This window comes from Globicephala melas, chromosome 21 (genome assembly GCF_963455315.2).
Source record: "Globicephala melas chromosome 21, mGloMel1.2, whole genome shotgun sequence".
In the NCBI taxonomy this organism is placed as follows: Eukaryota; Metazoa; Chordata; class Mammalia; order Artiodactyla; family Delphinidae; genus Globicephala; species Globicephala melas.
In genome coordinates, this window is record NC_083334.1 from 22,232,069 (window position 1) to 22,248,476 (window position 16,408).

General features: G+C 38.3%; 1 protein-coding gene across 1 annotated transcript in view; it reads left to right on the plus strand.

The window, feature by feature from the left end:
* The first annotated feature begins 1,385 nt into the window (after positions 1-1,385).
* TNKS (tankyrase) overlaps positions 1,386-16,408 on the plus strand; it is a 174,319-nt gene continuing 159,296 nt past the window's right edge. Inside the window, exon 1 of the mRNA XM_030832386.2 lies at positions 1,386-2,081. Within this exon, the coding sequence (XP_030688246.2) occupies positions 1,409-2,081 (673 nt within the window). The 5' untranslated portion in view covers positions 1,386-1,408. The remainder of the gene's footprint in view (positions 2,082-16,408) is intronic.

The following is a 16,408-nucleotide window of genomic DNA, read 5'->3' on the forward strand; positions in this document are numbered from 1 at the left end:
CATAATATTATGTTCCTGACCTTGTTGTATTTAGATGGTAGTCCTAAAGAAACTTACCTATTTATGTGGATGGGAATATTAGCATCACACTTATATTTCATAATGAACATGTGAAAGAAAAATTTATCACATAGTTTGGTATTTTGCGAAGCGAAATTTCTACTTGACCCATCTAAATCTTGGGTTTTTCTTAAGACACAGAAGCTCCATTTGTGTCCACTCTCTTGGAATAATGCTGTTTGTCTAAATTTCCAAAATGCCTAGTTTACTATTAAACAGGAGGCAGGAAATGCAGACCTTACTGAGATTATCCCATTCATTGGTACATTTCTTTTGATGGTAGACAAAAAAAGTAGGTATAGGCAGAGGAAAAAGAGATAAAGTAATTGCTGAAGAATGGCTTCTGAAGGTGAGTGATGGATGGAGAGCAGTCAGGTTTTTATCTTAGTTTGGGAGGGGGAGGGAGGAGGGATGAGAGGAACAGACATGAGAAGGTCAGCTAAAAAGAATTCAAAAGAAAGGAACATATTCGTAATTATTTGGGTCAAGCTTAAGGTGAGAAATAAAAGTACAGAGATAATAGAATAGGAAAAAACCACAATTTTAATAGTTAACATTTATTGAACTATTAATTCCATTTTGCAGAGGGGAACCTGAGACACAGAGGGGTTAAATAGCTTGTCCAAATTTACACAGCTCGTTCACGACAGAGCTTGAATTTCAATCCTGGCAATCCGAACCACTATTTTAAAATGGGATATTAACGAAGTACAATACATAAAGTGAACTCTCATAGAGAAGGGATAGAGAGACCAAGGGATTAACTGGGGGGGACGGGGAGGGGAAAAAGTCTGCATTTCAAATAAAATTTACCAATGGGCTAATTATAGTTGTGTTTTATTAACGTACGGAGCACTCTGTATATGTTAGCTCATTTAATCCCGCTAACAATTCTGTGAGGTAGATACTAGTCCATTTTTCAGACAAGGGCACTTGATATTTGATAAACGACACATACCTTGCACAGAGTTCCACCTCAATAGCAGGCTCTGGAGCAAGAAAAGGAAGACTGAAGAAGACCTGGCAACTGAACGGAACAGGGCAAGGTAAGCAGGCTGAAAAGTGAGAAAGGCAGGAAAAGCTTCCCGTTTAAGCCTAGGCTGGCTCCAGCTTTCAAATCTCCCCGGCCAGCCCGCCAAGGAGTCACAAAGCCCGCCCCTCAGCTACAGGGCGACGCCCCCTTCCGCGGCGGTTCTCGGAGCTCCCAATACTTCCCGCCCACTCTCTGACCCCGCCCACCGCTCCCAGCATCATTTCCTGTGCGCTGGGTGCTAATTGGTCCAGCAGTCGGAAGTGAGGGCGGGCGGTGGGGCCGTTGCCGCAGTGACAGTGCTGGGGGAGTCTGAAGATGGCGGCGTCGCGTCGCTCTCAGCATCATCACCACCATCATCAACAACAGCTCCAGCCCGCCCCAGGGGCTTCGGCGCCGCCGCCGCCACCTCCCCCCCCACTCAGCCCCGGCCTGGCCCCGGGGACCACCCCAGCCTCCCCTACGGTGGGTGGCCTGGCCCCCTTCGCCTCCCCGCGGCACGGCCTAGCGCTGCCGGAGGGGGATGGCAGTCGGGATCCGCCCGACAGGCCCCGATCCCCGGACCCGGTTGACAGTACCAGCTGTTGCAGTACCACGAGCACAGTTTGTACCGTCGCCGCAGCTCCCGTGGTCCCGGCTCTTCCTGCCTCATCTGCCGTCGGGGTCGCTCCCAGCCCAGCCGGCGGTGGCAGTAACAATTCACCGTCGTCCTCTTCTTCCCCGACTTCTTCCTCATCTTCCTCTCCATCCTCCCCCGGATCGAGCTTGTCGGAGAGCCCCGAGGCGGCCGGAGTTAGCACCACAGCAACATTGGGACCTGGGGCAGCAGGACCTGGGCCAGGGGTCCCAGCAGTGAGCGGGGCCCTCCGGGAACTGTTGGAGGCCTGTCGCAATGGGGACGTGTCCCGGGTAAAGAGGCTGGTGGACGCGGCAAACGTGAATGCTAAGGACATGGCCGGCCGGAAGTCTTCTCCCCTGCACTTCGCTGCAGGTCAGATACTTTGAATTGCTTATTAAGGGTTTTGGTGTTGGGGACGGGGGTCCGGGTCGGGAAAGAAAACAAGTTATTATGATGGAACAATGGGGGCGTGGTTATGGTTCTTCAACACTTCTCGGGAAGACTTGAGGTTCCTTTCTTTAGGTGGTGCCTGGGTGACGGGGGGCGTGGTAGGGGAACGTGTGAATCCATTCTTTTTAGTGTTTGCACAGTGATCCTTGTACTCATCCCCAAACTCCTTTACTGGTACTCAGGATATGGGTATACTTAAACTTTTTCAGTTACGAGTGTGCAGGAATAAAGTTAGATCTGAACAGTCTTAGAGTAGTTTTGTCGTTTGTTTGCTAGTTTATTTCGTTTTTGCAAGAGTAGGTCCCAGGAGGACAGTATAGACCAAAAGAAGTTTAATGTAACTCGACAAGTGTAGAAGTAGCTATCGTCGTCTTAGTGGGCCAATGAGAGACATAAATGAAGTTAGTGAAACTTTCCCCCCTTTTGCAAGGAGTTTACAGTCCAGTTGGGTAGATCGAAAGGTGCCTGTATGAAACAACTGGAGAAGACTATTTGGATGCATTATGTGGTGGCGGAAGAAATATAGGCTTTGAAGTTATGGACACTGCTGTTTGTTAGTTTTGTGGCAGACAATTTACCTTATCTCAATTGCCTCTTTTCTCTTGGGCAAAAGTGATACACTGAGGTTGTGTGAGGATTTAGTGAGAAGCATCTGGCGCATAAGTTCTCCCCCCAGAATGCTAATTCCTAAACACTGGAGCACTACACACTTTTGTCTTTTTTTTTTTTTTTTTTGAGCAAGTAGTTGACTCTTTTCTTTTAAAAACACATAACATATTTTTATAAAATACAGAGAAATATAAAACAAAAAGGACTATAATCTCACTGCCTAGATACCTACTATTGACATTTTTAAAAATAAAGGTAGGGCTTCCCTGGTGGCACAGTGGTTAAGAATCTGCCTGCCAATGCAGGGGACACGGGTTTGAGCCCTGGTCTGGGAAGATTCCACAAGCTGTGGAGCAACTAAGCCCATGCGACTGCCCTCTAGAGCCTGCGGGCCACAACTACTGAGCCCGCACGCCTAGAGCCCGTGCTCCTCAACAAGAGAAGCCACCGCAGTGAGAAGCCCGCGCGCCGCAACAAAGAGTAGCGCCCTCTCTCTGCAAATAGAAAAAGCCCGCGCACAGCAACAAAGACCAAACTCAGCCAATAAATAAATAATTTTATAAATTAAAAAAAATAAAGGTAATGCTATATACATTAGAAACGCTACATTAAAAATGTATATGTTGTATGTACATTGTAAAATTAATGTAGTATAGAAATATATACAATGAAAAAGCACCAGGCACACACACACAAACATCAGAGGTAATACCCTGAAGATTACTTCTGCTAAGTTTCTCCTTCAGTTTTTTCTGTTAATGGTAAAGCATATGTTAAACTTACTAAATACATTATTTATTTTTACCACAACTTGGAAAATATTTTTATCTTCATTTTATAGATGACACAAGTGGAGCACATACTGCTTAAATAAGCCCATGTTCACTAGAAGTAGTGGAACCTGGATTTAAACTTTGATTTTAGAGTTTGTTATATCAAGTTTAAACAATTATAACATACCAAGTTTAAGGTCACTTTTCTTTTTTGTGAGTAATTTTGATGGAGTTTCTACTTTGGCAGTGTTTGGGGGGAAGAAGTAATTGGGGGCATATACTCCAGGAATAGTGTTCACACATTTTATTTTTTGCAGCCCATACTTAGCAGTATATTGTCACCCACACACAAACTGAGTCAAAATTTCAGGAAACAATTCTATCCCTTGCTACATGTGTTGCACTCTGATATTTTATATCCTATTCCATTTCCTTTCTTACAAATGCTGTTTGTGATCCCATTAATGAGTCATGATCAACAATATGAGAAACACTTACAGGAAATCATTATTAGATGGCTGGGTCCATTCTTGAAATGTAGCCACTACTGTTAGGAATGTAGTGAATTGAGTCATAAACAGGCTTCCATTTAAGTAGATGCATGCTCACGGTGTTGCTTATTTTAGATGAAAAATCATTTCTTTTTCTTTAGGCCAAATGATAGATCTATAATGAATGAAACGAGACCTTTTGCTTTTGCAGACTTTATTCCATATTTGACTATTTTAACACATTGTTTCACAGATCTTGTCATTTCTCACAATATTGCATTACAAGTAATCACTAACAGGTGATAGCTAGTTATATTAATTTGGGTAATAATGTACTGATTTAGGATTAGTCACACATAAAATAGTGCTTATCTCCCAAATCACATCTTCTGTTTGCCACAGTAGTTACTTTATATTCTGTTTTAGTTTTATGTGTACCCAGATAAGCTAGAAGACAAACAGTAAAACAGCCCTGTAATTATGTTGTAGTTATGAGAACCTAATCTTGAACTGGCTTTTTTAGAGAAAAAAAATAATTTTTTTTAGTTCAGTGTGGAAAAAAGAACAAAAACAGTAAGACTCTCCATGGTCTAAATGCACAACACCCTGTAGTCAATTTACCATGCTTTCATGTTTGTGTTCCTAGCATTAAAGCATTAAAGCTTTGTTAAATCTAGTCTTCTCCATCATGTGTAGCCTGGATATTTAAAGGAATTCTCAGTTGACTATTAGTTGGTTAGAATGCTAGTCACTGAATGTCATGGAAGAGCTGTTTTAAAGATAGGAAATTGGTACAGTCCCTTGGATGGAAAGGTTTAAAAATTGTAGTTCTTTTGTTGCACGAATCTTTTATTACTTATCATAGGTTGATGTTAAACACTGACACAATTTTCAAGTGGCAGGTAGTCCTTACCCTTATGGAGCTTCAGTCTGGGGGGGGAAATTAAATAACAACAACAACAAAACCCCACAAAGTGTATAACCTAGAGTGACAGGAAGAGTACACTATACTGTCTTTTGGAGCAGGCAGTAAGGACTCTTGTCCTGATTTTAGATCATTTAAAGAAGTCGTCTTTCTAAAGAGATTGTTTAAAAGGGATTTAAAGGATGAGTCCAAGCTAGCCAAGCAAAGATGGGAAGGAAGAATGTTAATTAATGCCTTTATTTCCATTTAAATATAAATATAGTTCTATAGAGTGAAATGAAACCATTTTTAAGACCCTCTGAAGTGGTATGAACTCATACTCATATTTAAATCCTTATGCTTTTTTTTTAACCGTAATTCTTTCCAGCAGCAGAATTAAGAATCCTTTCTATCTCACTGTGGATTGTGATAATTATTAGTTTAAAATGTAGCTTAGAGACAGTATTAATAATGGAATCACCCTATCCACAACTAGAAACATAGTCTTCAGTTTCCACTGTTGATACAGGTTCTTAAAGTACTATTTCTAATACCTTCTTAAGATAGCCATATCAAAATGATCCAGTCTTTTATTGTTGACGAGTTTATATAAGACTTTTTCTTCTACAATTAAGATTCTTGACCCTGGTTTTCTATTGTTCAAAGGATAGTAGTCAAAGCTTTAGAAATAGCATTAATTTAGAACGATATATCTCCTGAGTTCAGTTCCTAGTAGTGACATATTTTTGTTATACGCGGGCCTCTCACTGTTGTGGCCTCTCCCGTTGCAGAGCACAGGCTCCGGACGCGCAGGCTCAACGGCCATGGCTCACGGGCCCAGCCGTTCCGCGGCATGTGGGATCCTCCCGGACCGGGGCACGAACCCGTGTCCCTTGCATTGGCAGGCAGACTCCCAACCACTGCGCTACCAGGGAATCCCCCCTGATGACGTCTCTTTTTAAAGAAAAGTTCAGATGACGTCATTATTAAAAAAAAAGGTTTAACGAAGCATTGAATTCTGAAATTTCACGGTATTTACTTTAAATTGAAGAAATTTTGAAATAGGCTTCCTGGTTAACTTTAATGGTTAACATTAATTAACATATGACTTGAATTAGGACATGTAATATGAGGTACTTCAGTATCAAAACCAGCAAAATATGTAGGGCAGTTTTATGCTTTCTTTTGATTTGAGTGGTTTCTACATCAACACACATTTAACTATGTAGAGGTTGCCTGACTCCTTTTTCTCCTGATTTTTTTCAGCATGTCCATGCTTGTCCCTCCCCCCACTTCACTGTACAAATGTAGTTTCTAGTAAAAAAAAAAAAACACTGTGTTCTCTAAACTGTTGCCCATCAGTGGGTAAAAAAATGAGTCAGAATGCTTCAGTCCTGGAATGGGAATCTTTCTATACTTTCTATTGTCTGGCAAGGTCCTTGATTATACTATTTTATTTTTAATATCTTTATTGGAGTATAATTGCCTTACAATGGTGTGTTAGTTTCTGCTTTATAACAAAGTGAATCAGCTGTACGTATGCATATATCCCCATATCCCCTCTCTCTTGTGTTCTCCCTCCCACTCTCCCTATCCCACCCTCCCTATCCCACCCCTCTAGGTGGTCACAAAGCACCGAGCTCATCTCCCTGTGCTATGCAGCTGCTTCCCTCTAACTATCCGTTTTACATTTGGTAGTGTATATAGATCAATGCTACTCTCTCACTTTGCCCCAGCTTACCCATCCCCCTCCCTGTGTCCTCACGCCCATTCTCTACGTCTGCATCTCTATTCCTGTCCTGGCCCTAGGTTCATCAGAACCATTTTTTTTTTTTTTTTAGATTCCATATATATGTGTTAGCATATGATATTTGTTTTTCTCTTTCTGACTTACTTCACTCTGTATGACAGATGCTAGGTCCATCCACCTCACTACAAATAACTCAATTTCGTTTCTTTTTATGGCTGAGTAATATTCCATTGTATATATGTGCCACATCTTCTTTATCCATTCATCTGTCGATGGACACTTAGGTTGCTTCCACGTCCTGGCTATTGTAAGTAGAGCTGCAGTGAACGTTGTGGTACATGACTTTTTGAATTGTGGTTTTCTCAGGGTATATGCCCAGTAGTGGGATTGCTGGGTTGTATGGTAGTTCTATTTTTAGTTTTGTAAGGAACCTCCATACTGTTCTGCATAGTGGCTGTATCAATTTACATTCCCACCAACAGTGCAAGAGGGTTCCCTTTTTTCCACACCCTCTCCAGCATTTATTGCTTGTAGATTTTTTTTTTTTTTTGCGGTATGCGGGCCTCTCACTGTTGTGGCCTCTCCCATTGCGGAGCACAGGCTCCGGACGCGCAGGCTCAGCGGCCATGGCTCACGGGCCTAGCTGCTCTGCAGCATGTGGGATCTTCCTGGACCGGGGCATGAACCCGTGTCCCCTGCATCGGCAGGTGGACTCTCAACCATTGCACCACCAGGGAAGCCCTGCTTGTAGATTTCTTGATGATACCCATTCTGACCCGTGTGAGGTGATACCTCATTGTAGTTTTGATTTGCATTTCTCTAATGATTAGTGATGTTGAGCATTCTTTCATGTGTTTGTTGGCAATCTGTATATCTTCTTTGGAGAAATGTCTATTTAGGTCTTCCCCTTTTACCTTTCATTTCTCATAAGGCAGGAGTTAGGAAAGTTTTTCTATATATGGCCAGACAGTAAATATTTTAGGCTTCATGCCCTCTGTGGTCTCTCTTTAAACTGTGTCAACTGGTCAGCTCTGCTTTTGTGCCATGAAAATATCCATAGACAATACATAAATGAATGGGTATTGTTATATTCCAATAAAACTTTATTTATAAAAATAGGTAGTGGCCATATTTGGCACAAGTGTTGTAGTTCGCTGATCCCTGTCATAAGACATTGTCTGTGGTATTTTTTTTTTCATTTTTGTTTTCCTTCTTGTTTAGTCTTTACTTCTGGAATAACCTTTTCTTTTATTTTGAATTATTTTCTGAGTTCTGTCATCTTATTTCTAATTCACACATGCTAGTTTTTCATATCTTACATCATTTTCACATTGTCTTTTAGCTATTATTGAAATAGTAGAGCATAATTTTGTCTTTTTTGGGCATTTTCTTCTAGTATATTGTCTATAGGGATGATTTTCTGCTCAAATTCTTCTTATAAGAACTTTACATGGGATTTGACCTCATTTTTTTTCTACCGCTCATTTTTACAGAAATTAATTGCTAAGTAATTTCAAGGATAAAAATAGAGGTCTGAGATGTTGAGGGTAACTCCCCTTGTCCTTCCTCCTCATGTTGGACATGCAGGTCTGACCTAGAATAGATGAAGTCTCACAGGAAGGTTTGCAGGATCATCTCTTACAGTAGTAGCATTTAAATTATGAAACATCATTTTATATCTTAGTTTATATAGCCTACATGCCACTTTCTAGAGAGCCTTTACCAGAGACATTGTGCTAAGGGCGTTTTATAGTTAAGATGTCTTCCTCATAGTCTGTTTACATAGAAGTTTTAATAACAAGAAGTTTAGTCACCTGCCTTTTTTTTCCTCCCCTGGGGCATCCCTTTTGTTCCCAAGGAACTGAATAGATCGCAGGCTAGGTGTGCCTTCCTTCCAAACCAGATGTGATTCTTTGTCAGTTAAAAGACCAGAGAAATATATCTGGAGAATAGAAGACATATCTTTAAGGACCAAGTTGTGAGCGTAAATATGTTTTAAAAAAATGGTATCTTAAGCTTAGAGTCCAGGAGAAGAAAAGTGGTCAAGGAATGTAGATCATGCTAAGAAAATGTATTTTATTTTAGTGTTAGGTTTTAGGAAGGAATCAGCATCATCATGAGTCTTGCGATGAAATGCAGTTGAAAACACTAGGGTAGCTTGTTCTTTTTTTTTTTTTTGCGGTACGCGGGCCTCTCACTGTTGTGGCCTCTCCCATTGCAGAGCGCGGACGCGCAGGCTCAGCGGCCATGGCTCACGGGCCCAGCCACTCCGCGGCATGTGGGATCTTCCCGGACCGGGGCACGAGCCCATGTCCCCTGCATCAGCAGGTGGACTTTCAACTACTGCGCCACCAGGGAAGCCCAGTAGCTTATTCTTAAATGTATTTAATAGCCTGCTTTTGCTTTATGGACAAAGAAATGTTTCTGGTAGTTGATTGTAAAATATGTGTGAGATACGATTGAAGACACAAGAGCCTCTTAAATTCTTATTTTTCCTGTATGTCAGAGTACTTGAAGTTACTTTGGTCTATGTTTACTCTTCTGACAGGAACACTCAGAAACGTGGGATGTAGCTCTGATCTTGGGGGGCCTAATACCTGTATCATCAATGTGGATTCATAATAAGAACTGAGTAGTGTCGGTGTTTTGGGGATTTATACTAAAGCCTAGGTGCTCAAGATAACTTTGAGGTTCATTTTCTAAAAATCATTTGATTTTGAGTGATTGAGGAAAGTTATGAGTGTTTTGCTTTTGTGTGCCTACTGGGTTTTCCCTTTAAGGCTTCATCAGATATTCAGGATTGCTTTTCCCTGCAGTGAATTGCCGGGTTCTTTGTCAAGTGGAAACTTGTTTTGCCTGTTGGTTCAGGAATCTGTGTATAAAATTAAAATTAAAGTAGTGTGAGCGTAAACCTTTTTTTTTTGAGACTTTTTTGGGAATGTAACAGCTCCCTATTCAGTTAAGATTTGTCATTTTTGTTTTAATTGTAGAAAAAGGGGAAATAAAGTGATGTAAATGTTCCTCTCCCTTTTGCCTTTTCAGTAGAACAGTAAACTAATGGTTGGTGGCAGATGTTTGTTGGTTTGTTTGTGTGGACTTGCAACTTTTTTCATTGCGGTAGATTTAAAAAAACATGAAGCAGACAATCTTTATTAACTACAAACTGAAAAAAAAATTGTTTTAAATTTACTGATTGACCAGATCTTTGAAGCCAAGGTCCCTGTATCATCAGGTATGGTTTAAAAATAACCTAAACCTCCTGATGCCCAGCTGTAATGCTTTGGAAAAACTAGGATATATGTATGTATATTATGAGCCATAAAGATCAGATGCCTTCATTCTGGTATATTGACCAACCATAGAAACCATTTTGATGTTTTCATCCATCTTGTTAATAAATAAGATATACAGTTCTCCATTTCCAAAACTCAGGTTGTTCTCATGTTGACGACGGAAAATGGGTTTTTAAGAAAGAAGTGACATGGGATTACAGTTGATAGCTAAATTTTAGCTATTTTTTTCTAGTACCTTGAGAAGAGATGCCAAGCTATGCTTTTGTCTTTGCAGGAAAATGTTCTCTTTTGGAAAGAAAGAAACAAAAAAACCTTTTGGACTAATTAAAAAACTTTTAGCAAGCTATCAAAAACTTGGTTGCCCTTCCCCCCCCAAAAAAGGTCCACACAATTTAACATTAGGAAAGTGTAGCTGTTACCTTGTTGGAATTTTATGAAAGCAGATAAATTTGAGGTAAAAGGAGAAGTTCAGTGTTTAGTTTAGTGAAATGTTCATGGTATGTGCTCTATAAATATTTGAGCAGATGAACTTTGTAAGTTAACACTTCTGATTTCTGATAGTCTGTCTTTCTTAAATGTATAAATGGTAATTCTTATATATTAGTCTAGTTCTTTGTCATCAAAGTGCTTTTACTGCTCTGTTGGCATATAAACGAATAAATTTAGTATTGATATTGTTGCTAAATAATAGTAAAAGCTAATAAAAATAACAACAAAAAAGCTTTCAAGTGAATTTTGCACTTTCCCTGTGTTATTTAATCCTTACAGCAATCACACGAGATAGGTTTTAACTCTGTTTTACAGATGAAGAAACCGAGACTCAGGTGTCTTGTCTAAGGTCACATAGCTGTTAAGTGATGGAGCCAGATTTAAACCCCTATCTGAGTGTCCTAAAATTGTTTGGGTAATCCTACTCAAATAGAAAGTTGGTAGCAGTAAGAAATCAACTCTTTTGAGTATTTTATTATTTGACAGTTTGTTATTGCCTTCTCAAATTTGTTTTCTGAAAATATAAGTAATTGTACACATTTTGGAAAGTTCAGTAGAAAGTAGTTAATCATCTCACTACCCCAGTGCAGCTAATAATAGTCATTTTGGCATCTTTTCCCCTAGCTTTTTTCCTAGACATTTAAAATAAAGCAAAACTGCATATAGATGCTCTCTTAAAACATGACTAGGATTTGATCGAGACCATGCTTTTAGTAAGTAGGCTGTTGGAACATTTGTGATTAATAGAATACTGGACTCTGATCTTTTGATCAGTTGCTAATTAAACATAAAAAGTGTGATTGGAAGTAATCTTCGAAGAACCTCGTAGTTTAATGGAAGAAGGATATCTTAGCAATTCCTTTCTTTAAAAAACTACTTAAATTTGTTAAAAAATCTCAAAGATAAGCTGCTGTATGCTTTGATTCATGGAAGCAGTCAAGAAAAAAACCATTTTGAACAGTAAATAAAGCATATGGGAGTCACAACAATTTGAAAGTTTAATGCCCCTGAACTGATAGTTTAAAATGGTTAAGATGGTAAATTTTATGTTAAAGGTATTTTACCACAATTAAAATTTTAAAAATGGGGATGGATGTCTATCATAGTGTGCATTATGGTCTCTCTATTGTCCTTAGAGAGAACTCATTTCTTAATATTACCAACGTGAAATATGGAAAGTAGCATATTTAGCAGTGCTGCGTTGAGGATACCCTTTCATCTCTTTTGTTAATTCACATTTTTGAGAGTCACTGTCGTCCTTCTTTGGCAGTATGAAACTAAGTATTCATGAGGTGTTTATGGAAATTCAAAAGAACTTCATGCAGCTTGTTTAATTAACAGTCATTGAGACAATTTCATAGTGTGTTTCCCCCCTTTGGTCTTTTTTCAGGAATCTGGCATGAATCCTAAGGTTTTATAGTGGTTCAATGACAACTCAATAAATGTAAGTGCTATAAGGAGCAAAATGATGGAATGGCATCAGTTCCTGCCCTTGCAAAAATTTATAGTCAAAATGCAGTAGTTCTCAAACTTTTGATCTCAGGACTCTTTTACACTCATAAAAATAATTGAAAGAGTTTTTGTTTATATATATTATATTGATGGAGATTTATATTAGGAATTAAAACTGAGAAAATAAAAAATTCTGTTCTATGTTAGAGTAAATCACACTTTCAATAAAAAGTAACTATTTCCTAAAACAGATTAATGAGAAGAGAGGCATTACTTTACACTTTGCTAGTCAATGTCTGACTTAATAGAAGACAGGCAAATTCTCATCTGCTTCTGCATGCCATTTGTTGTGCTTTATTATGTATATTGAAGTATATTTAGAAAATCCTGCTTTAAACAGATATGTAGTTGGAAAGGAAGGAATATTTTAATAGCATTTTCAGATAATCTTAGATTTTTTTGTTTGATACTACACCCAGACTTGACAAGTAGTAGTTTCTTAAAGGTTAGTTGCAATGTGGAATCTGAAGCCATATCAATAAATTTTTCATACTCTGTTATGTATGAAATGAAATCCATTGGTCTGTCTTATATAAATGGATTTTATAGCTATACACATTTAAGTATCGAGAAACTTTTAAGCTCATGGTGGCAGATACAAGTTTTAAAAAATTCTCATTTTTTGCTTGAAAGCTCACATTTTATCATTGGGAGCAAATACTGTTTGTTGTTTTCCTTGAGGTGACAGGCTCACTTTGTTCATTCTTGAGAAAATATTTACCAAATACACAGGTCAGACGGAGCTCAAACGGTCTCATACGGTTGTTCCTCAAGACAACCATACTTTGGTGTGTAGCAGAAGTGCTTAATGTGTATTTCTTATTTTGCCACAAGAATATTAAAAAAGATACATACTCAGGGGTTGGAATTTAATAAAATTAATATTTACATTTTCATGAAGGACATTCTTAAGTGAAACTGGTGGCGTTTTTTTTTTTTTTAAACTGTGAGGGCCTGGTGGTGAAAAATTCAATGACTAATATATGTCCATATATGTCAACTCTACAGAATACAATGACTGTATAGTTTGCTGCCACTGTTTTGGTTCATGCCAAGATGCCAGCAGTTTCACCTACCATTGCTTTTGCACCATCATGAGCACCATGAGTACATTTTCCAAATGTCCAACACATGATGTTATAAGATCTTGCACTATAACTGTCTTGACAGTAAGAAAGCTAAAATCATCTTAATATTATTTTGTAAATGGTTTTGACTTCTCAGACCCCCAGAAAGTGTCTCAGGGATCACCAGGGGACCATGGACCACACTTTGAAAACTGCGGAGCTAATACAAATAGATATTAATTTTGTTAACATTCTTTTGAGAATCTGATACTAGGTATGGACATTTTCCCCAGAAAGATATACTTAAATAGCAAATTTTACATATAATTTTCAGAGGATTATAAACTTCCAGAAGCACTAGAGCTATGGTTCCCAAACTTTGCATCAGAGTCACCAGGAGGGCTTTGTTAAAACAGGTTGCTAGGCCACACTCCCAAGTTTCTCATTCAGTTGGTCTGGAGTAGTCTAGGAATTTGCATTTTTGTGTTCATTCTCTTTGGTACTTCATGAACTCTTATTAATCTGAAATTTTACATTTTCCTTTAATTATGAGACATCCTGTCATTATTTCTACGTATATCTTTCCTCTCTTCCAATCCTCTGTCTTACCTGTTTCTTCTCATTCTCTGCTTCTGTTTATCCCTTTCAGAATTTTTTGGCGAAGTTCTTCTACCAGTTTTTCCTCAGGAATTTCTCCTTTGTTTCTATTATTATTCAGTCAATTTATTGTATTCTTTATTTCTCCTGTTATATTTTTCATGATACTATTTCCAGTTGGTTTTACTTGGTAGATTTTTGTTCTCATGTTTTCAGTATTCTCCAGTTTTTCTCTAGCAACATTTAATATGCCAATTTTAAATATTTTTTTTTGGTCTGTTAATTCTGCTTTTATTTGCTCTTTCATGGTACTTGCACTCCTCAGACATCTTATTATTTTCTGCTGTGAGCTTATATTCCCTTGGAACTAACAACTATTTGGGCCAATATTGCATTTGTTTGGGAGGATGAGTTTTGATGGGGGTCCGGTTTAGGACTGGTGAAAAACCTGTGTTCTAGGTTTTGGTTCTCCATGTGGTCTGAGGCAAATAGGGACATGCCTCAGGGTAGAGAGGCTCTGGATGGTGGTTACATCGTAGTTGTTGAGGATTTCACTGAGCAATTACATGAGGTGAGTGCTATCACCGTCGTGTAATTGCCTAATTGGGAGTCCACCTGTACTTTGCTTCCCACCTCAGCCAAGTTCCAGTATTTTACCTTGATGTTACCCCTTCTCTTTTGGCTAGAGGTGTGCTGTAGATACTGCTTTCATATTCCACAGCACAGGGGACAATGTGATAATGTTGAGGAGTGAAAAGGACACAGATCACTTTCCTCTGGCCTGTCTTCTGTCCAGGATAACTGATCTTCTGCAATTAAGCTGATGTTTCTTCCCACAATGGCACTCAACCATTTTTTTTTTTTCTTCCCAAGGAGGAGTGATTTCTTACAGTGTTTTTTTGTTTGTTGTGTTTTTTTAAGCTGGAATCTGGGATTTGTCTCATACCCTTTTGCTTCCAATGTTTTTGGAAAAAACACACATTTTTAACTGTGTTTGCTAATGAAATACTTCTTTTATCTGAGTATAAATGTTTTCCTTTCTAAATCAGTTTCTATAAAATGGAAAAATTAATTGGTCAGAGTCCACCTTTGACAAATGAAAAATATATGCAACGTCATTGCTTTATAGAAGTCATTTTGTAGTTTGTTTTCTAAACTGTTATTTTAGAAATAACAGGGAATATACTCTTATAAGTCTTAACCATGACTTCTGATCTAATGAAGTGTAAAATAGTTCTTTATTTAAAGGCTAATAGAGTTAGAAGAGGAAGCAATTATGACTAATGTTAAGTAGAAAATGCATGTTTCTTTGTCATAGAACATTTCTTATAAGGTAAGCAGAAATCTATTATTAGGTACCTACAGTTCTGTGTATATTGGACTGCATAAATTTAACCCAGTGTATAGAAAACCTTTGACATTTTAAAGAATATATCACAAGACTTTCAAGACTTTCCCCAACTCCCAGCTTAGAGCATAATACTGGGGCATATAATTTCCTTCATAAAAAGTAGTAAAACTGAAAACTTTAAAAGACTAGAAGATAGGCCTGGTACACAACATAGTGATTCGATATTTCTCTACATTACAAAATAATCAGTTATCATTTGTCACTATACAAAGATATTACATTGTTATTGACTGTATTCCCTATGCTGTACGTTTCATCCCTATGATTCATTTATTTTGTACCTGGAAATTTGTATCTCTTAATTTCCCTCATCCCCCAACTCCCTTCTCCTCTGGCCACCACCTGTTTGTTCTCTGTATCTGTGACTCTGTTTCTGTTTTGTTATATTTGTTCATTTGGGTTTTTTTTTTACATTACACGTAAGTGAAATCATAACGATATTTGTCTTTCTCTGTCTGACTTATTTCACTTAGCATAATACTGTCTACATCCATCCATGTCACAAATGGCAAGATTTTCTTCTTTTCTTATGGCACAGTAATATTCCTGTGTGTGTGTGTGTGTGTGTGTGTGTGTGTGTGTGTGTGTATGTGTGTATATAATACCTTCTTTATCCATTCATCTGTTGATGGACACTTAGGTTGCTTCCATGTCTTGGCTATTGTGAATATGCTGCAATGAACATAGTGGTGCATATATCTTTTTGATTTAGTGTTTTTGTTTTCTTCAGAAAAATACCCAGAAGTGGAATTGCTGGATCATATGGTAGTTTTTTTGAGGAACCTCCATACTGTTTTCCATATTGGCTACACCAGTTTACATTCCTACCAGCACTACACAACAGTCCCCTTTTCTCCACATCCTCACTAACACTTGTTATTTGTTGTCTTTTTGATAATAGCCATTCCAACAGGTGTGAGCTAATAGCTCATAGTAGTTTTGATTTGCATTTTCCTGATGAATAGGGATGTTGAACAACTTTTAATGTGTTTCTTGGCCATCTGTATGTCTTCTTTGGAAAAATGTCTGTTCAGGTCCTCTGCCCATTTTTAAAATTGGGTTGTTTGTTTTTTTAATGTTGAGTTGTATGAGTTTTTTGTATATTTTAGATATTAACCCCTTATCAGATACATCATTTGCAAATATCTTCTCCCATTCAGTAGATGGCCTTTTCATTTTGTTGATAGTTCCCTTCATTGTGCAAAAATTTGTAGTCTGATGTAGTCTCATTTGTTTACTTTTGCTTCTCTTTCTCTTCCCTGAGGAGACACATCCCTATTGCTAAGACTGATGTCAGAGAGCGTACTGCCTGTGTTTTCTTCTAGCAGCTTTATGGTTTCAGGTCTTACATTT